The 21,166-nt window shown below is 44.2% G+C and overlaps 1 protein-coding gene across 1 annotated transcript; it reads right to left on the bottom strand.

Annotated features, from left to right (window-relative positions):
* Positions 1-291: 291 nt before the first annotated feature.
* LOC144728383 (transcription factor CP2-like) lies at positions 292-20,495 on the bottom strand. The gene is made up of 15 exons (XM_078607783.1): positions 19,601-20,495; positions 16,188-16,339; positions 15,159-15,235; positions 14,175-14,280; positions 10,488-10,594; positions 8,645-8,797; positions 7,767-7,877; positions 7,253-7,350; positions 5,904-5,967; positions 5,156-5,267; positions 4,342-4,432; positions 3,484-3,533; positions 3,156-3,298; positions 2,023-2,074; positions 292-1,467 (listed from the first exon to the last, which is right to left on the bottom strand). Exons 1-15 carry the CDS (start codon positions 19,711-19,713, stop codon positions 1,430-1,432), a joined length of 1,467 nt encoding a protein of 488 aa, XP_078463909.1. The 5' UTR covers positions 19,714-20,495; the 3' UTR covers positions 292-1,429.
* Between the last annotated feature and the right edge of the window lie 671 nt (positions 20,496-21,166).

Below are 21,166 nucleotides of genomic sequence, written 5' to 3'. Positions count from 1 at the left end.
ATATTCCATCTAGGAGAATCCCCATTCCTGCAGCCCAGCATCAACTTGGTCGAGTTACAGAACGTACCGGGCTGCATAAAAGATACCTTTAACACGCCAAGCAACGGTCTCGTTTTGCATCTATAGTTTGTATATCGGCACTGCTCGTCGACACTAAAGATGCCGGAACAAGGCCACTGCACTTCCGTCTCGTCGAACCCTTGGTGTGACCAGCAACGTGACCACCTATGGTTGAACATGTCGATGTTGGAGATCAAATTCCCATCATGCTAAAGGAGGCTGGAAATCGGGTAAAACATGCCTGCATTTATTTGCACACCAGACTTGCACTCATAACTTGAAAAAAAAGGGGCTGTTACGTCAAGTACACAGGGTTTGTCGTGGTTGTGCATGAAATCAAGATGCAAGGTACAGGGGTTTTTAAGGGCTCTTTTCGGTATTTTAAACCCTCTAAAACAAACAAATGTACCCACAAGTACACAAGCTTAACCATCAGTCAGACTGGGCAAAAGTCTGGAATGTTACAAAAGATAGTGCATTTAAACAGTATTTTGTGACGATAGTGTAGCCACTAACGTGGGTTTAAAAGAATACTCCTGATTCCCCTAAATGTGTTGCGGTTTAAGCAAAATGACATAATTAAGGCACTGATGATGTGGAATACCAGAACAATAACCATCATTGTGGCAACACATTGAAGGTTGTGCAGAATTTTAAAAAGGCATCGGGTATCTTCCCACACTCTCTCTCTCGGTGTATGCACAAAGAGTGAACAGTGAGACATAATATTAGCAAAGGGAAGACTTGAAATTACAAGTCCGACATGTGCCCCAACATAATCATAGCCATTGATCTTGTATTCCTCCAAATGCCCCCATTGTATCACTATGCTTACCAACCAAGGTGACCAAGGAAATAGGCTGAAATGTGGCAGAAGGCGTAAAAATAAAACATCCAAACATTCTTTCCGATGTATAGCCCCCTCCTTACCTCCTCACCCTCCCCTCCCTCGCCTAACCCTGATCTCCTATCCACCCCTACACGAGTCGTTGGGTTCTGAACTTCAGTTTATCCTGGCTTGCAAGGTGTCACTGCACTGCATAGCACTCTGGAGCTCTCTGCAAGCGGAAAGGCCAAGCGCGCTTCCAAGGAAGACCGGCGCAAGCTCGGACACATCAGAGGCTTGGCCTTCTCCACTGTGGAATGATTCTGTGTGTCCTCTCGCGGCAGTGCGCGCCTTTCACGGCTTCACGCGCTAAGTGTACGCATGGACGGATCTCTCTCTCTCTTCAGGGTGAGTACGGGACTGAATGCTACGAAACTCGTCACTGCAAGACGATGGTTGCTTCTCTTGTCTCGCAGCCATGTGTCAGGAAGTCCCCCCACCTGCCCCACCACCTCCTCCTCCTCATGCTGCAGCAGCGCCTCCTCACTTCAACACGATGTGGTAGCCTTCATTGTTTTCAGCTGTGGAGAGACGCAACAGGAAGCCACCTCCGCAGCTATGAGTGTGTTCATGCAACGCACATGCATTTCCTGAGGCTGTAGAATTTCGTCCAACTGATTGAAAAGTTGCTTTGCTCAAAGCAATGCTGGTGAAAAGGCCTCCACTTGAGAGAGCTAGAGAGCCTGTCTGAAATGGTATTTTGAAAGAGGCGGTCGTACCCACTTTACCACACACAAACCGCCAATAAAATGTGGGTGCACCAATTTATACTGATGGGTAGAAATGTTCCCTATTGTTACAACCGTCGGTGCCAGGAGAATGAACCAGCGGCCTAAGGACTGCAAGTTCAGTGCACCAACTCTGACACCACGGCAGCATCTCTTACTCTTGACACACGATAGAAATTAAAATGTATCTAACTAGTACACATAACTTTTGATGCATCTATCACGAGCTTAAGAAGTGACTTTACAAGATACATGGTTACAACCCCATACATGACCACGCACACACCATTTATTAAATAATACAAGACTGTAAAGCTTACCAACAAATGCTGATTAGACCATCCTTACCTTTCAGTGTGCTGATCACAAAACACGACTCTTCAGGAAAGTTGGCAATCATCTGTTTAAAAAAAAGCAAATCATTTGATTAAAAAGGTAGACATCACCATCACAGCACCCTTGCCGACACCTATGCATTGGTAAGAACAAACAAAAACTTTAACTGAAGTTGTCACTGAATATGCAAGCAAAGCTGTCATTAAAGTAACTCAATCCAGGTGGGAAGTCAGGCTTTTGACAGGCGATGGTAAATAACACGATGACTTAGAATAATGACAAATGACAGCGATCATGAAAGCCGATAATGAAGCATCGTCTCCTCATTATACGCGCATTGTAAGATGTCCGCAAGATGCTTCAATGAGATCTCAGTTCAAATGAAAAGGCGACGATACACGAGGAATATTTCAGGACAATTGTTGCTGGCAATCATCACCAGCAATAGTAGCTGCATCGTTTTATACATTTCAAAAACGAGTTGCCCAAAATCCTCGTAGCAGGAAACTGTGATAGTGAATTCCAGTCAGATGAAAGTAATTGAGGTCACTGCCCGAGGTTGCAGTTTGTAGCCCATAAAGCGTTCAATCACACTCTGAACAAACTCGATTTTCATTGGCTATTGGAAACTCGTTAACTCTGTTGCATTGACATACCAAGTTGCCAAGGTTGCCTATAGTGAATGCATTTCTGTTGACAAATGCTGGCAACAAAAATCCCTTTAAAAATTCACAAGTGGATCATGGCCTTTTTCAAGTATGTGCAAAAGCTTGTTGGAATCACCATCCCTATCTCCTGCATAGGTACAGAATGACCGACTCAGTTGTTAAAGCAAGATATATTGATCGTTATAGTCATGAAAATTGTGCATAAGAATCGCATAAATACGAACTGAACAGTTGAGGCAGAACAAGACGTAAAAAAAAACTCGTACAAACAAATTATTCACAGAAAATCTTTTTTTTTAAATGTCACGATTATTCCAATTGTAAACCAACCATGTGAAGGGCTCCTACAAAGCAGGAGTTAAACCTCGGTGGCCCAATGTGTGTTTAAAACGGTGTGCGTTTTTAACAGCGACTGCAACGCTGTACTCAGCCGACAGCTTCACCACCACCATAGCAGACATTTGTCAGGTATCTCACCTCGTCGCTGACGATGACGTGGATGCCTGTGGGCCCCTGCCGGTAGATCTGGCTAATCTGGTGCGGGGAAATGTTGAAGAGCTGGGCAATTTTCTCCGACAGTTCCATCGCTGTCAACTCATCCAGGTATATTGCATGGTACACTGCGTGGAGAGAGCCATAGGGGAGATACAAGCAGCTCAACGCAATTCCAAACCACGCAGACTCCGCTCTCTCCCTTTAATGTAGCTTACTAATAAGCAGGGTTACATTGGACATTAATTAGCAAACAAAATCAGCCGGTGTTGTTGACTGGTCCGTGGTATGTTAAGAGACCAGTTTTGCTTACCTTGCTGGGATTCTTGGCAGACATAGATCGTCATCCGAGGTCTTACAGCTCTGCAACACGAATCAACATACAAATGAGAAAAGTCTATGTTTGTCCCATGCATAAATGCAACTAAATTGTACTGAACCTAAAAGAATGTGATCTCTAAGAGATGCAGCAGCGATTTATAGACAAATTGAGAGTAGTCCTGGTAAAAAAATAGATCATCCACGAAATCTCATTGTTGTCCAGGAAGGGTAGGATATCGTTGAGAGTATGCAGATTATAAGCACTCAATGAAGTTGGCTAAACATTCCAATTTCGGGCTACAAAAATTGGGCAATTGTTGGCACAGCTTCTGGCTGCCTTTGTCGTTGTCTGTGGTTTCCCGCACCTGTGTACATTAAAAATTAATGGATTTATTTGATTGTTTAATGGATAAAACAGTCAATTACTAAGTTAACTGTGCAAAAACCTGCGTGGATACGATACAATATAAACTATCAAAAGTGAATTGCAAAGTGTTCTATTTGAAAAATCTACGTGGCTCATCAACTTTTTCCAGGACACCCCTCAATGATGCACAGCATGGAGTGGTGGTGACGGTGGTTAGCAAACTGCACTATGAACGCGGTGACCTGAACGTGATTCCCGACTGCCGCTAACGTCAGTGACAAGTGATATCGGAACAAGTCCTGGGTTGCGCTGAACAGTGTAGTGAGGTACGATCAAACAACCTTCACGATCGACATGCTGCGAGGAGGCAATCACCCAGCAGCAGATAGATAAAGAGCTGTCAATTGCTTTTTATTATTTTCAAGCTCCAACGTGAATGGGTGACAGTGACGAGTCCAGTGAAATGCCACTCTGCGCACTCACTTTCCCTTGAGCGCGTTGAATAACCGAATCCCGTCTGCGGCTCCGCATATCTGAATGAGGTCATCACGGGTCAGCTTCAGCAAGTCGGCCCCTGGGCAACACAAGGGACAAGCAACGCTCAACTTGTTCACGTCCGGAAAACAATGCAGCTTGGGCTGATGCCACAACCGTTACTGCCATGGCAACAGTAATGTAACGATCGAAAAAACGTCAACCATTCACAAAAATAAATCACTGGGCAAGTCATAACTGCAGCCCGAAGCACGCGAAGTTCAACGCTTGGATCTGGTTCTTCGTGGACAGGATGAATGAGCAGGGTTCTTCTAAGTCACCCTACAGCTCTCGTTCTACCCTTTGAAACGGCAAGCAATGCGTCGATAGTATGTATGTATCTTCTTGGTTCTTTGGGTAAAGTCACGTAGAAGGGAAATAATAAAATAATAAAAATAAAACATAATAAAATAAAATTCTCACGACGTTTCGGCCACAACGCAAGCAGCCGTCCTCAGGTGAAGAACAGGGCTGTCGGAAAGACAGCGTCTTTTTATTATGTTATTTTATTATGTTTAATTTTTATTATTTCCCTTCTACGTGACTTTACCGAAAGAACCAAAAAGATAAATCCCTGCAGTCACGAAAGCTTTAAATCGAAATTTTGTATGTATGTATGTTGGACTTCTTTCACACCGTACGTAGCCAACCGTGCTAATCGGAGGCGTGGGGGAAGGACAACAAAGTAAACACGAAAAGCAGTTCTGAAGAAATGAGTCTTCAGTCTAGATTTAAATATAGCAGTGGCTGCACACCCACTCACCGGAGAAGTTGCTCAGGAGCCTACTGAACTGAGAAAATCGGTTCTGTAGCAGCCACTGGCTCGTCTCCTTAATTGTGGCGTTGAACAACAGCCGCTGGGAAGAGCTGCATGGCTGAATGGGGAGCAGGAGGTGAGAGTGAATCAGTGTGTAGAGCAAATTAAAGGCATGGCAGCAATAAATAGAGATGTAGCAGCCCAGTGAGAGAAATCAATGAGACACATCAGGGCAAAAGCACTGTTCTCCAACAATGTCAAATATTGACAACAAAGTGTTGTTATGAGTGTAAAATACAAATTAACATTCCAATTTTAGAAAAACCTAACACAAAGTGACTAAAACACATTGTACCTAAATACAAAATCAAAAATGTATCAACAATTTATTTATCCAACAAAAACTTGCCGAGTCTCCGGACATTTTCCGAGATAGTCCTACATTGGGATTTTCGGTATTTTATATTGTGGGATAAAATCAGAATGCCCCAACGAAACCAGCCACACACATGCCAGAATGACACGCAAACGTGTGCAGCAAGTCGACGAAGCCAGATTTCTGTACTAGGGACTCCTGGCCATCTTGTGATGCAGCGGGATTTGGGAGTTTCGGACATCTATGCGATCCACGAACCCTGTGCATCCAAAGCGTTGGATAACCCAGCCGTGGGCCTGCCACACGTGCACGGTCACGAAATGTTTTCACATCAGGATAAAGCAACACAGCAGCACGTGGACCTCTTCATACACTTACATCCACGAGCGGAGGAGGGACAACCAACACTTGCTCCACTTGGTGCGTTGGTGAAGGCGAGTTGCTAAGAGGAAACAAGCCCAATGGAACAATCAACACATACGCTGTCCATAACACAACAGTGCTCAAGATATTTGAAAATATTCGCAAGGTAAGCAGAGTATGACGTCAAAGGAAACTAGAATACTCCTGCAATGGTCAGACAAGGTGGGGTGATCATACTTTACTCGTGGTAAGTGTGAGTTGATCAGGTTACTTACCTGGCAAGGCAGCCACCCAATTATAGTCTGTTCGGTCTTAATGGCTACAATAACTCAAGTAATGAAATGGTACACGATAATACTGTGCTTAACGTACTGTAATTTGGTTTAACACGTAGGCTTTCGCGACCAATATTATTCAAAATAAAGGTTTTTGGGTTAGATCGCGTAAGTATAAATGTGAGAATAAGTTTTCCCCTTTTTTCTGGCAACAAAACAGGTGTTAAGATGTTAAAACACCAAACTGAAACCGTGTGGTGTTTTAACATCTTAACACAACTGTTTTGTTGCCAGAAAAAAGGGGAAAACCTATTCTCATATTTTAGCACTGTCAAAGGAGGTCCTATGAAGTATAAATGTGTCGTAACCCTCCACCACCCGACACAGCCAGTAAGGTTTGCCACGTAAACAACGCGCCAATTAGTTACTACTTCAACCCACTGGTGTGTTGGAGAGTAAATCCACAATATGTACAATTTGAATACGATGTTTCACTGGTAATTATATCCAGCATCATCAGGCAATTATCGTGTAGCATTTAATTGCCAAAATGTTTACAGGTGTGGTCATGCACAAGTCCACGATGGATGGAGATGATGTAGGGATGCCTTCGTCGAGAGTACATCGCGGCCAATGATGACCACCAATGTAAAAGTGGCTTAAACTCCCAAATAATCCAATTATACTGAACCTCGTTATTATCTCCCTGTTAATTGGACAAAAAAAATGGCAGATGATGATGGAGAATAAGCAGAGCTGAACTGTGTAATACAAAACATTACCTTTCTTTGCCTTTACAGCTGCAGTACACAAATACACAAGGGGATAGACGAGTTGTAAAAGGACTAAAAAAAGCTGAGCAAAGCAAGCAGGGAGGAGAGGGGAAAACTCGGATGAAGAGGAGAACTAGGACGAGGAAGAGCACGCAGCGAGAGGGGAAAGCTCCAGGTAAAAAAAAAGAGGAGCGAGTCGAGATGAGCCCGCAGCTGGGTTGGGGAAGGAAAAGTTGAGATGGGGCAAGGGAACGGGTGGGGGGTTTTATAGGAGACTGGCGGCGGGGAAGAAGGATGCAGCGAGTGGGTTCCTCACCTCTCCGTGACCGAGAAGGTGGTGGAGTGGGCGGGCGTGAAGGCTGGTGTGTCCGTCGGACTCGAGCTGACGTAGCAGTTGTCAGGCCACGGCGAACACTGTCGCAGATTCGCGTATTTAATTTCAATGCAATAAAATAAAAATTTTACTCCATAATATACAACTGTGCAAACGTTAATACATTGATCGGTCTCAGTAAAAATTAATTGTAAAGAAATTGCTTAAGTTGTGGTAATTATATGAATAAAACAATTTTTTCAAGCCGTTTTGTCATCCTGCCATACAACTATGGTATTTCTACCACAGGCTTACTACTGTCAGCAGAGATGGGCGTCTCTATTGCTGATTGAGCAAGAGAATACTAACTTGACACAATAACAAGGTAGCATAAAACACTGCTCTTATTAGCATTCATGAATTGGTGAATGAAACTGCACTGAATAGCGGTGCTATGAATCAGTCCTGGAGACGGTTCAAGAGGCACGCAAAAAATCTGATCACACTGCACAGTTACCTCCGCCAGGATGGTCGTATCATACGAGGGCTGGTATTTCTCCTTCTCGGGCGGGTTGCGTTTGTCCATCTTCTCTCTGTCCGTCTTTTGCTTTCGGTCTGCTCCTTTAGGCTACAAACAACACAACAGCAGTGGGCATTCAACAGTGTTAATTTGTTAATCATAATGTATTTTGACAGCTGAAACAAGGCAAGCAGAGCTTTCGGTCTGAAAAAATCTTTCAAAGAATAGAATTAAAAAAATGTCTCTTTCATGCGGAGTCTCTACGACTATTATGAACCAGGCATTCATCATCAATTACTGTTTATATTGCACCTCATGAAGTACATAGGAGTATTTGAGACAAGTGTCAAGTATGAAAATGACTGCAGATCAAATAAAGCCCAGCACCAGCCCAGAATCTTGGCCATGTTCCGATGCAGCATGGGGATTTGTGGACTTTACCCCTCCCACACACCCTCTCCACCCGACCTTCTTCTGTGATTAGCATATTCATTGGTTAGATTAGACTATTTCAACCCCAAATAGTCTTAAGAATTTCATGAAGTGCGGTTTTTAGTGCCGAGACGGCTTGGAAGTTCATCTGGGAGAGTCGCATCACAGTACGTCTTGCTTCCACATTGACCATGTGACATCACGACTGGTTCTGAGGTCAACCCAGCTACAAGCGTGCAACATGGGTAAAGCAGGGAACTCAGAGGCCAGAGTCTGTAATGTAAAGTTCAGGCAGGCTGAGCTGCTGTGGGTTCAAGGACTCTTGGAGCCCGCCCTTAAGCGAGCGTCGTACCTGCACTCTTTCCTCCAGCTGTGGAAAACTAGGCATTAAAGTGCCAATGTGACAACTGCTGGCATATCGCAGCAGTCTCTGGTGTACATACCTTGAACACTTTGATCTGGCAGCTGGCCGAGTGTAGGTGCTCCGTGTACTCCGCGTGTTCGTTCTGCTTGAAGGTGTCGAGCTGAATCCGGAATGGGACGCCTTTCTCACCGCCGTGCTTGCGGGGGGTAAACTCCGTACTAATGCAGTGAACCTGGCACCGACACATTTAAACATTTAATCGCTCCCCTACACGCCGCATCCAGCATGCTCCAATGAGACGTTTGCAGGAAATTTCTACAGCACGTGGGTGAATGAATCACTGCAAATGTGCATGAGCTGTCCTATCCAATGCTGTAGATTTTTCACAAAAGCTGCACTCTTAATATTTACTACTCTTAGGTTTTAACGGTAAAGTCACATAGGTAAAAATACAAATAAAATAATAATAATAAATGAAAAGAAATCAATTAATTGATTTATTTTCATTTATTATTTTTATGTTATATTTATTTTTACCTACGTGACTTTACCGAAAAAACCAGAGAGTATGAATCCTTGCAGTCACGGAAGCTTAAAATCTAGAATTAATATTTACTCTTTGGTTCTTTCGGTAAAGTCACGTAGGTAGAAAAATAAAATAAATAAAAAATTAATATATCACGACGTTTCCATCGCAACACAAGCAGTCGTCCTCAGGCGGAAAAAATAATCCAGCAGAAGACGACCGCTTGTGTTGCGATCGAAATGTCGTGATATTTTTTTTTTTCTACCTACGTGACTTTACCGAAAGAACCAAAGAGTATGGATTCCTGCAGTCACGAAAGCTTCAGGCAGTTCCCCGGTTACGGAAGACCTGACTTACGGAAATCCGACTTTAAAGAAATGCTCCCATAAATCATGTAAAAATAAATCTATATGCGGAAATGTCTGCGTTAGTTACATAAGTGCAAGTAGTGCAACGCGGTGAGGTTGCGGATGAATCCCGCGGAGCGAGCGCTAAGGCGGGCCGCCTTCCGTGAGGCGTAAGCCCCACCTTCACCGAACCCGAGCTTCACTAGGATTAAGGAAAATGGAATTGTTTGTAGTGTTATGTAATTGTTTTCTTTTTGTCACATGACATCATTGTTTTCTGTACAGCATGTACTGTGTGTATCTATGTGTGTTTGTGTGTAGACAAGCCTACTCCACCTTTGTGTGTGTACGTGTGTGTATGCATGTATGTGAAGTCTAGGCCTAGCCGAAAGCATGGTAAACATTCGGAAGTGACTGCTTTCTGTTCCATTAGTTTAATGATGGGTAGTGTTAGGGTATATATTCGATGAAATGAAAGAATCATAGAAAGTGCAGAGCACATGTACAGCGATGCGATACGATACACGTAGCGATAGAAAACGGACGACAGGACGAGGGAACGGTAGGGGAGGCACAACTATTTCCGGCTATGGGATTTTATCTTCATTTTATGGGAAAATTGTTCAGTTTCCATCATACAGAAAATTCGGGTTACGGATATTTCTCGGAAACCTAACCCTTCGTAACCCAGGGACTGCCTGCAAGTTAATCCATTTAATGATAAATTCTAGTCAGCTATTTTGCTGTTCACAATACACCTGGTCTTTTGAATCAAATTTTGCATTTATCATAAGCTTCACACCACATGTGCAGCAGACAACTGGAGCGCTGTCAGACAGTGATTACAAGACAGAGTGGGAATAGTGCATAAATAAATACATCCATGCAAGGCCACCAATTTTAGCAAGTGGAAGAAAATTTTGCATCGTCAAAACAGAAGGGTTTCGCACATCCCCCTTCAGTTGTACACCAATCCTCCAGCCCGTGTTTACCTAACCCGCAGCAAACACGGAAATTTGCTTTCGCTAAGCAAGCAGCGCACGTCATACCTGAATGAAAGCCGACGTGCGTTTGGAGGGCTCCCAAAGGAACTCGATGGTGTTCAGCTGGGAGGGGTTTGTCCGCGGGTCAATGATGCCCACTGACAGCGGGACGTCTGCACGCAGTGTCCACCCCACATGGCGCAAACGCATAAGCTCCCTCGTGAAGCACACAAGATGGTCGCGCATTCGTTTAACGTGACAAAGCAAGTGGCTTCATCCTGCAGATTTCTGTCACAGTTGCCAGGTTTCCAATTCACTTTGTTGTTGACATTAGCACTACTTTTTTGGGGGGTTAAATCAACAGAATGGATAAAAATGTATATACATACTTCGAAAATAGATACTATCCATACTACCCTACCCATACTACCATTAACCTGAACAACATGTACACATTATTTATTTATATTTTAATAAGCGCATTTATTATAAAATTAATAACAATTAAATAAGCTACACATAAGACATTCCATCCAAAAAGATAGACCTACACATGCAGCTCAGCGTGGAATTAATCACAAATGAAAACATTAAACATTTACTCGTTAATAGAATCTCAATATTTCATACTGCCTTCTGACTAATTCCCCTTTGAGGAGTGTCCTAAAAAACACGTAATAGCCCACAGATACTTTTAAGATAACCCATGATAGCTTCACTCCAACCATTAACAAACCACCTTTGACAGTTTCCATTGCTTAATTTCCCCACAGACGACCACACAAGGAACTTAACAATTCACTTTTTTCCATCCACTTAATCTGACAACTGCCAATAGAAGCCTACATTGAGACAATGCCATGTTGTGGATTATCACGTTATTCCAAGATACCCCACAATTACTACGATTCTAGGAATAGACATACTGTACATAACAAATATACAACATGCATCAGCTAATTAACAATGAACAGAGCACACTGTTTGATCTACTGGTAGATGGTGAGGCTTGGTCAATGCAATCTATAAAGTGTGTTTCTTTTTCCACTTAAGCGCCTGTGTTTTTTTTTACAGACATGGACAATTATTTTACAAGAGTGTAATGTGTCTATTATTTGTTACAGGAAAGTACTCCGTGTTCTATCCACGTGAAGTAAATGTCTCACACGTTAACAATACAACTGTAAAAAGGTATTTTACAGTGAAAATAACTTTCAGATGCAATGCCAACAAAATTCATGAAATAGACTTTTTTACTACGATGCATTGATTGAAATATATTCTTAAGCTGCAAATAGATGCTTCAATTGTACATCCCAGAAGCAATCACTTACAATGTATGTAATTTATCGGCAAATTATTCTGCTAATGTTACAATCAGGCTTAAGGCGTGAACAAAAAAAGTATAAACGAGACCAAACAATTCTAAATGCAAACGAGATATTCAACACGAGACATAATATTTTGAATCAGACTGTGATCTAGGATGATAGTTCGTGACATTTCTGAGGGGTGTAAGATCGTTATGCCTACTTTTTAAAGTGTGGACCCAAAAGGCCAGCCTGGAAGGGCTCACAAGGGTGAATGAAAATTGTATGTGGGCAGTTAAGTTGTCCATCCACTACTGGATGAGGGCCTCCCCCCATGCCGTGCTGATCGCAAAATTATTTTAGAATACTTGCAGTCACTAGTGTTAAGTGCTAGCGCCATGACCTACTCTGGCATTAAAGTCACCAAAATAAGATGACTCAATCCATGACGCTAGTTTTAGAAAACAACAGGGACACAGTCTAAGAAGCCATATGACTCATCAGCATTCCCTGGATCCCTCCACTGATGTTCATCTTTAGTGGGAGTGTAAACCACTACCCAACATAATTTCTTGCCTCTGGTCATGTGGAAGCAATCCCATAATATTCTTTGGGTCTTTCGGTAAAGTCACTAAGATAGGTTCAAAGAAAATAACATTATTTTCTATGCAGGAATAGTAATTCCTGCAGTCACGAAAGCTCTAAGTCAAAATGCCACAATAGCTTTGTACTTAGGGCTTTACAAATCTCACTGTCATGCTCCCACACCTATATTATTTTATTCAAAAGAGCCACTCCAAGTTTGTTTTACAGTAACCAGGGCCAAGTCGAGGACTATCCATCCACAATCAGTCCACAAGACCTACGTTCAAGAGGTTCAGGTGATACCAGTCCAGATTCTAATAGACGAACGGAAGCTTCTATTCTCCCAAGCTCCAGCTGGCGGTCAAATATGTCATGTGGCCAGCCACAGTGATCTGTTTTTTTGGAGGAACCCTGAGTCAGGGGGTTCATTAACCTGGCTACACCATATGGACAGAAGATGTCAGAGATGCCTCTCCCCTTGGGACCTCTAGCACAATCTTTAAATTTTCTCCGTGTTTTTTTTTATAAAGGTGGAGAGGTTACCAGCTCGATAGGCCAGTGGTAGCACTCAGCACAACATGAGAATAGCGATAAGCATTGGCCTTTCAGCCTTTTAACTGGAAGGCATGAGCCCGTTCAGCTCAATAACAATTGTAATAGGCTAATAAGGCTTATGTGCAATCCATGGGCCCCTGTAAACGAACACGCTGTTCTGACTTTGGTGCATCCAGACAACATTATGAGCGCATGCCACGTCTAAGAAAAAAACTTCTACTGGACGATTTACTCATGAAACAGCAGATGTGAGCTCATGTCCTTGACACCAGGACATACCATGGAGGTTACCTGGCAACTAATCATTAGCTTGCCATCATAAGATGCACCTGCCATGCTTCCACTGCAATGGAGGGAACCCACCGAGGACCCAATTTAAACCTAAAATAACCTGGTCTCAGTTGGATTGTGAAAGTTGCAAGTTAATTTTTATCACCGCTTCCAGTTGGGGTTGGCAACGTTCTGCCCCTCTTATCTACGTTTGTGAAACGTGGACCCCTTTTAGGAAAACATGTACTTGCTTGAAACATTCAGGCTGGCCTACCTATGATTCATCCTGGGTTCAACCAAACTATATTTTGAGAAGCTTACAGATCCTTGAGCGCCTCCGGCAAGCTATTCTGCGTTGAGGGAGATAAATGGCTATGGCACAGGCTAGAAAAGAGATGGGCTTACATGGTATGGGCAGATTTGGAGCCGATTTGACTTGCCAATGACAAAGAATTTGTTTCAAGCTCGACTTGTGGAGGAGGTTCACGAAGGACGCTAATAGGCAGTTGGAGGTAAGTCACCCTCCAACAACAACAACAACGGGAACAGGAACGAAGCTTACAAAGAGCAGTGCTGGGTGGCTAAAGCACAGAAAGTTGGCAGTGGGGAGCACAGGTGAAGCACACAGGTGGCGCATCTGCCAGCCATCTCAGTCAAGTCAACCTTTAACACCTTGGTCTGTCCTATGACTTGGCAAAGAGCCTCCACATGATCTCAAAGTGCATCTAGCTTTGCACAGGCGCTAGTCTGACATCACTGCCACAGTGGAAAATGGTGGCTGTTGTTTGTTGCTGTGAATTTGGGTTGAAGGCAGGGAGCACAGACAATTTCCATCGTAATTGTGTTATTGGCAATTCATTAAGGAATGATATCTGACAACCCCATGAACGAAAGGCATGGAAAGGCCTTCATCCTGCAGCATATTGTTATTAACGTGTAATTCTTTCCAATCACAATGTAGTTGCCATTTCAGTTATCAATACTCCTGAAATTGTGAATATAGAATTGACCCCAGGTTTGCTCTCGTTCTCACCGAGGTCAAGCAGGCGGTCTCCCGGACGGCTCCACTTCCAGCCCTCGAGCTGCTGGTGCTCCATGTATTGCAGTCTCCGGTCGTGGAAGACCACGCGGATTATGCTCTGTTCAATCACGGTACCAACAAGGTCACAAATGCGTACATACACGCACATGCACCAACACATGCAACATTTGAAAGCAGGGCGTTGTTCAATGTTATATTGCCAACTAGAATCAAACAATCAATGTTGATTTTAGAACTTAAAATATTATAATACACAGCAAGTGCTCCGTCTTATTCATCAGCATAAGTCTTCTTTGAAACTGGTCCAAATACAATCCTTTAAATGAAACTATCTATGTTGGTTGCACATCACTGGGGAGTTAAAGACTAAATAATATCCATAGAGTCCATCAAAGTGATTTCTTGCCTAAATTAGCATTGAGGTGGTGCACATATCTTGTTTACAGCTGAGCCAGTGATGTAACTTTCACATTCCTATTATGGGGGTGAGTCTATCCAAATTACAATCATTGGTGACCTCCCCACAAAGTGGTTCTTCGTTTATTGACACCAGATGGATGATGGGCTGAATCAACCCCCCAACTAAGATTTGAACTCTTGACTTTCCAATTAATTGCCATCATTCAATCTACATGGGTGATACAATACACGTACAAATGTGACATTATTTAGAGTACATATGTTTAAAAGACAGTGATGAGCATTTATGGTGTCACCTTTGTTAAATGTGAATGCAGCTCAGGTGACTTATCTGCTAATCGCTAGTATTTTCGTATACAAGCCTGTAAAATAGAACCCTTTCTATGGAACAAAAATCAACTGTAAAACACAATGAGAACTTTGTCTTAACAAAGTCAAAGCTTAACACAGAGTGTAAAGAGAGGTCACTGCCTTTAGAATGCCATATTCTAAACCATCTATTCACCATGGGACACTGCATACACTTACACATTACAAAAAATATGCAAATCTTACCTTAACAAACTTGCCATTTATTTCTGGATACTCCCCCACTTTTCGGTTATCCAGCATGCGTATCTCATAAGACTGGCCTGTTGTGGGGAACACGTTTCAACATACCAAAGTGAGCTATTGCATACACCATCCTGATTGATGACTCCACATCTTGGGCTGTTCACTTCTATCCAAAGTGATCTGGACTTAACTGGATATTTCCTGATGTGCATACCTAAAGTGTATTAAACTTGTTACATGCAAGATAGCCATCAGATGTCAGGGTGTCCTTTTTCAAACTATATGCCAGTTAAGAACCAATGCCTCAAACTAGTTTATGCGGAGGATTATGAGTCTTAAAAGAACCATTAAGAAACTGTGCAAGACCCCGGTTGATTCATACTTTAATTATTACGGATAGTACACAGAATGGACTCATGTGAACACATTTTAAAACGTTGTAAATGTTATGTACTAGCGCTATGGTTTCCTAAGCGCTCATAACTGACATGCAATGATGGTCGTCAGATGACCAATGCCAAACAGGACCCACACGACTACACAATTACGAATAGAAAGTATATTTCGTGCAATTCAACACCTTATAAAGAATCACGTAAATGTTTAATAACTCGACTTAGAAACGTAATATTTCATGTGTAACAGAACCATACTGAATTGCCTAAAGAAACAACACGAATATTTCTTAAGAGTGTAGACGTGTCCCTAGCCTGTATGATCCAGATGTGTTAGTTGAGTCTAAAGCTTCATGAAGACTTTAAAATCATGATGTGTGTCGTTTTGTCAATATAGTGACGTCACTGTGACATTAATCCCATACATTTTAACAAATGCTTTGAGCTTAATAGAGTACTATTATAGTGGCTGCCAATCATTTGTAAGTCTTCACTTTAATAAGCCAAGGTTCACTCATTTCAGACAGCCCCGAACATGTGGCATGGGGAAGTTAAAACAGGAGATATTTGTTTCTTAAGTCAATTCCTCCTTTAAGCATTATCGTGCCTGGTGGTTATGGGATGTGCCAGTTACCTTGATTGAGGTAGGTTAGCGTTTCATCATGCAACTTGACGGCAGGGGATGTGGCAGCACACAGCACGTACTGGAATGGGGGTGGCTTGGAGTCCACCTCATTTGAAAGGGTTGAGTCCTCTTGTTTGAAGATAGGAAGAGCCAGCACATCGCTACACAGAAAAAACTCATGGTTATGACAAGCATTCATGAAACCAATATGGTCGGTGCAGAGCAACATAGAAAATACCAATGAACCCTTTGAACACGTGACATTTAAGTGCAACTTTTCTTGGTCTGGTTAATAAGGATTATGGTAATGGAACACAATGTGAGGCAACTTCATTCTTTTCATCTTGTGTGCGGTTGTGGAGATTTCATCAGGTGGACGATGACGCTGAACCTGGGTTACGGGCAATGGAGCGTAACGAGCCCTGCTAGCTTGCATGCCACCTTTTAACGCTGATACCATACAAATCTTTTGTCGGATACACAGAAAAAGGCAAGTCATACGTTTCAAATTGTACATAGTATATTCACCGTTTCAGTTTAACAAAAGTACTTAAAAAAATCTTTACTCTAAATCTATTTGCAAACATATGTGGGGTTATAGGTGTTTTTTTAAACCCGATTTCGTAAGATATGTCTCAAAAACTTTTCAAGGACATCCCGGCAGCCAAAGGCCACATTCCCGCCAACCCTGTTGAGATTGTATCATCCGAGTGTCGGTCAGGACAACAAAACATTGCGACCGACATCAGCTTAAACACGACAGACCAATCCCGCATAACAAAGAAATAACTCTCAGAATTTGACAAGGAATCTCATTGAAGATGTAACTTATATGTGGAAGAGCGGTGGTGCAGTAGTTAGCATATGGTGGTTTTAACCCAGTGACCCAAGTATAATTCTCAACCATGACCAACATTATTGTGTGAGTAATATCCGAATTGGTTCTGGGCTCTCTTCACACCGCAGTGACCGGAGTGGTGAAGTATGATCAAACACGGTGTGCTTATTTCAACAGTGGATTGACAAATGCCAGTAAGTTAAGAATATCAACGCATTGGCCACAAACATCAACTATATTTTCTTAACCAATTGTCGGTTTAAAATGCTCTGCAACATCTCCTGCGAAATGTATTAATAGTGCAATTTTAAAAAAATATATAACCATTGATGGGCTAAAACAAAGAATCAGTTTCCAACATTTTTTTCCCACTACACAAGCGTCTTTAATTAAATGTTAATGCACATGAAACTCGTGCAGGTATCTCAATTAAATCGAATCTATGGCCATATGTTCGGTAGCAGCTCCTGGGCCATTTGTGCATCACTTGCGCGGTATTACTAAGCGCTGCTGCATGTCCTCCCAGAGCTGTACAGGTTTTTCCAGAGCCCTCTACGTAAGAGGCACCCGCGTGTACCCCACGCTCTGCTGCCTGTTACGGATGAGTGATGAAACTAATCTTACGTCTGTAGATCGCATTTCATGCTGAAAATATCCAGTCTCACGCCAGAGTAATTACCAATTGCATATTACATACTGCAACCCAAATGGTCAAGAGGGCTATATGCAGACGTCAAAAATGTCATGGAATTGTGGGAACACACGAAACGTTTGGCCATGTTTTAGACGTTGTGTGTTATGGTATTGGATAAGAACTGCAGTTGATAAAAAGCATTACTTCCATCAGTGATTGTTACAAAATTAACACCCATCAAGTAGTTTAGTAAATAAATTAGGCATCTGCAGTCAAGATACATCTCACTTTAGACAAAAGCTGACGTATAACTTTGAGTAGACTTCACTCCGTCGTCTATAAAAGTGCTTTAGGTGAACTTAGCCCTGTCACGTGTGCTTAAGAGACTTAACTGCCAACTTTCCGTCACTAAATTTAGTTTTTTAATATCCAGTTTTCTGGCACATTATTTGTTTTACTGCAAGTGCTGATGAGGCAGGGGGATGCTGTCGATGTGTTTTTTTTATCTGAACAAAGGCAATTATCTCCCACCACTGAGGCTGGCATGGGAAGGGAGGGCTCATGCCCGACCCTGCTCCCTATAAATGGCCTCAGGGAACGGGAACACAACTAGGTGAGGGCGAAGGGACTGGTCGGTCTTCACAGGCCTAGTAGCACAAAAACAAAAAGCACACACAATCACAAACCTAACACACGATATCCAGTCGCGCCACGCATCATACTGCCACAATACCAACTAAAACGCCTAACAAGACAAAGCCACACACTCGAATAACATTTACACGAGAATAATCATCCACGTGCAAAGAGAGGCAACCAGGCACTCTTTCCAGGTGCTAAATCAAAGTCTCAATCTTTCCATCTCCTGCACATGCACAACCACATTTATATAAACAGTTTTCACCATGTACATACATCAAATCCAACCACCGAACCAAATATCTCCCCCCCCTCCCCCATGACACCACAAAAGCCATAGTCTGGCCACAAATCCACACAAATCAAATGACCACACAACGGCCAAACAAGCATGGCAAATCGCAACTCTGCAACCATCATCACACATCCACAGACACATCAACACCGCACCACCACCATCTTACAAACCCAACCACACACACACACAACAACAACCACACACAGGAAAAAGCAACGAGGGAGGAGGGCCGCATTGGCACTGTGCATTCCACATAAAAACCCGCATAGAAGAACCGATGGCCAACATATCCTTTATGCTATGCAAGGTGTCTCTTCATGTAGGACTGTAAATGTGTAATAGTTGGGATGTGGTAGCGGCTATCGCTGGATTCATCTCATAAGTTCCTACTGCTGGTGCTGGATATATATTCTAAGGGTACGGGGCAGCTTGTCTGGCTACACGTGTTGAAGGAAGAGATACTTCCATCTTGTCGTCGTCTCTCGCTTCTCTTCCAACCCAAGAATGACCAACAATGGTACCACCGTGTGACACACACACACAACACAGACACCATGCGTCTTGCATCATTTGCGTGCCAATTGCTACTGCAGTTTCTAAACCCGTTACTCCAGTGACACAGACGAGGAAGAAATGCACCGGCCCCAACAAACGCAGAATACCACTCAAAAAACACATCAACTTACAACTTCCGACACCCACAACACACACACACGCACGCATCCAGCCACCAATCAGCAAACTAAAACAAGACGTAATTAAACACAAAACGACACGGGGATGACAGCCTACAATTCACCTACTCGTGTAGTGTTCACACAAGAGAGACCGAGGTGGGATGTGACCGGCACGGCAACACAACCAATGGCTACTACTACTGTATTATGTAAGATGAGACAAAGCTTCCACCAGACAACAAAGGGCCTCTCTCTCTCTCTCTGACACACACAGACACACACAGACACACACACACATGTAGTAGACACACAAGACTGGGCTCTCTGTGCGAGCACCTCATGCTGTATGCGCCGGCCCCGAGCTCTTGTCCGATGCCCGAGAGACTGGCGTCGAAGTCATGAACCAGGCCCGACTCATCGGGGTCATCCAGCTTGAGTGACCACGACATGGCCAGGGTGGATGGTGAGGAACGAATGGTGGTGTTGGGGGATTGGGTTGTTGGTGTGAAGACGGTGGGAAGTCCACCAGAAGAAACCCGAGATGTCGAGGAGGTGCAGTGTCGTGCTGCAGCTGCACAAGACTGTGCTGCAGAGTGCAGCAGCAGTAGCAGCAGTAGCACTACGACCTCGTGGGTGGAGGGGGGTCCACCACCAACTTTACCAGCTACAAGAGGTCCAAACCTGGCAGCACTTTCACCGCCGCCGGGTTCAAACTAACAAGGTCCAGCAGCAGCAGGAGGAGGATGAGGACCACCACAAGGTCCAGCCACCACCACCAGGAGATCCACCACCACCAGGAGATCCACCAGGAGATCCACCACCAACAGCAGCAGGAGGAGGACCACCGCCAGTCAGGTCCACCAGCAGCACCTTCAACCAACCAGGTCCAAAAGGAACCCGGTCCTCCACCACCACCACCACCACCTTCACCACCACCACCACCAACCCCTCGGAGCGACCCGGGGTCAACACGAGCGTGACCCCCTTTAGGCGTTCGCCAATCGCGCCATGACTGCGTCGTCAAGAGCAGACCCGGGGTGGTGTGCGGTGGAGAAGAGACGATGAAAGGAGGAGCTGGTTGAATGAGATGTTGAGATGATGATGGTGATGATGGGGGTGAGAGGAAGAGGGGAGGGCAGCAGCGGAGGCCGCGCCGCCCGGGAGCGGAGCTGCCCGAGCTCCGGGCGATCGCGTTTCCCGGCGCCGACAAGGCGGAGCTGCGTCCCCTTTCCCTCTCCTCCTCCTCCCCCACCCCCATCGCCCTTCGTCATCGCCGTCGTCACGGCTCCTCCTCGGAGCCATTGGGGGTGGAGCCCGAACCCGGTCGTGACGACGACGACGGCGGCGGTGGAGGAGGAGGAGGGAGGCTGCGTCGCGGACATCTTGCGTAGGGGAGAGGGCATTGAGCAGCAATGTCCCAACAGTTCGCCACGAAGTGACGGTGACGTCCCCACGTTGCCTGTGCCAGGCTGGGTGCACTTTGTGGCCACGTGAAGTTGTCGAAGGCTCGCTGAGAGGGAGGGTCTCGGGACAGACCCAGCAGGTGCCATGGGTTGGCTGACTGAGATGACCGTGGGATGCACCACCGGCTGTGCCGCCTACTGTGCCAACTTTGTTGGGTTTTATCCGCCCGGCGCTCCGCTCGTTGTTGTGAGCGTCGTTCATCTGTCCTGCGTTGTTGCTGGATGGCGACTGCCTCCAACTGCCCAGTAGCAGCATCGTCCTTCACGAGCCTCCTCCATAGAGCACACACACACACATTGAGCACACACACACACACAGCACACACATAGCACCCACACACACAGCACACACACAGAGCACACACACACACAGAGCACACACACACAGAGCACACACACAGCACCCACACACATAGCACATACACACAGCACCCACACA

The sequence above is a fragment of the Lampetra planeri genome, chromosome 2, assembly GCF_965212315.1.
Source record: "Lampetra planeri chromosome 2, kcLamPlan1.2.h2, whole genome shotgun sequence".
In the NCBI taxonomy this organism is placed as follows: domain Eukaryota; kingdom Metazoa; phylum Chordata; class Hyperoartia; order Petromyzontiformes; family Petromyzontidae; genus Lampetra; species Lampetra planeri.
The sequence above is the reverse complement of the archived record's forward strand: the minus strand, read 5'-3'. Positions and strand labels throughout refer to the sequence as shown.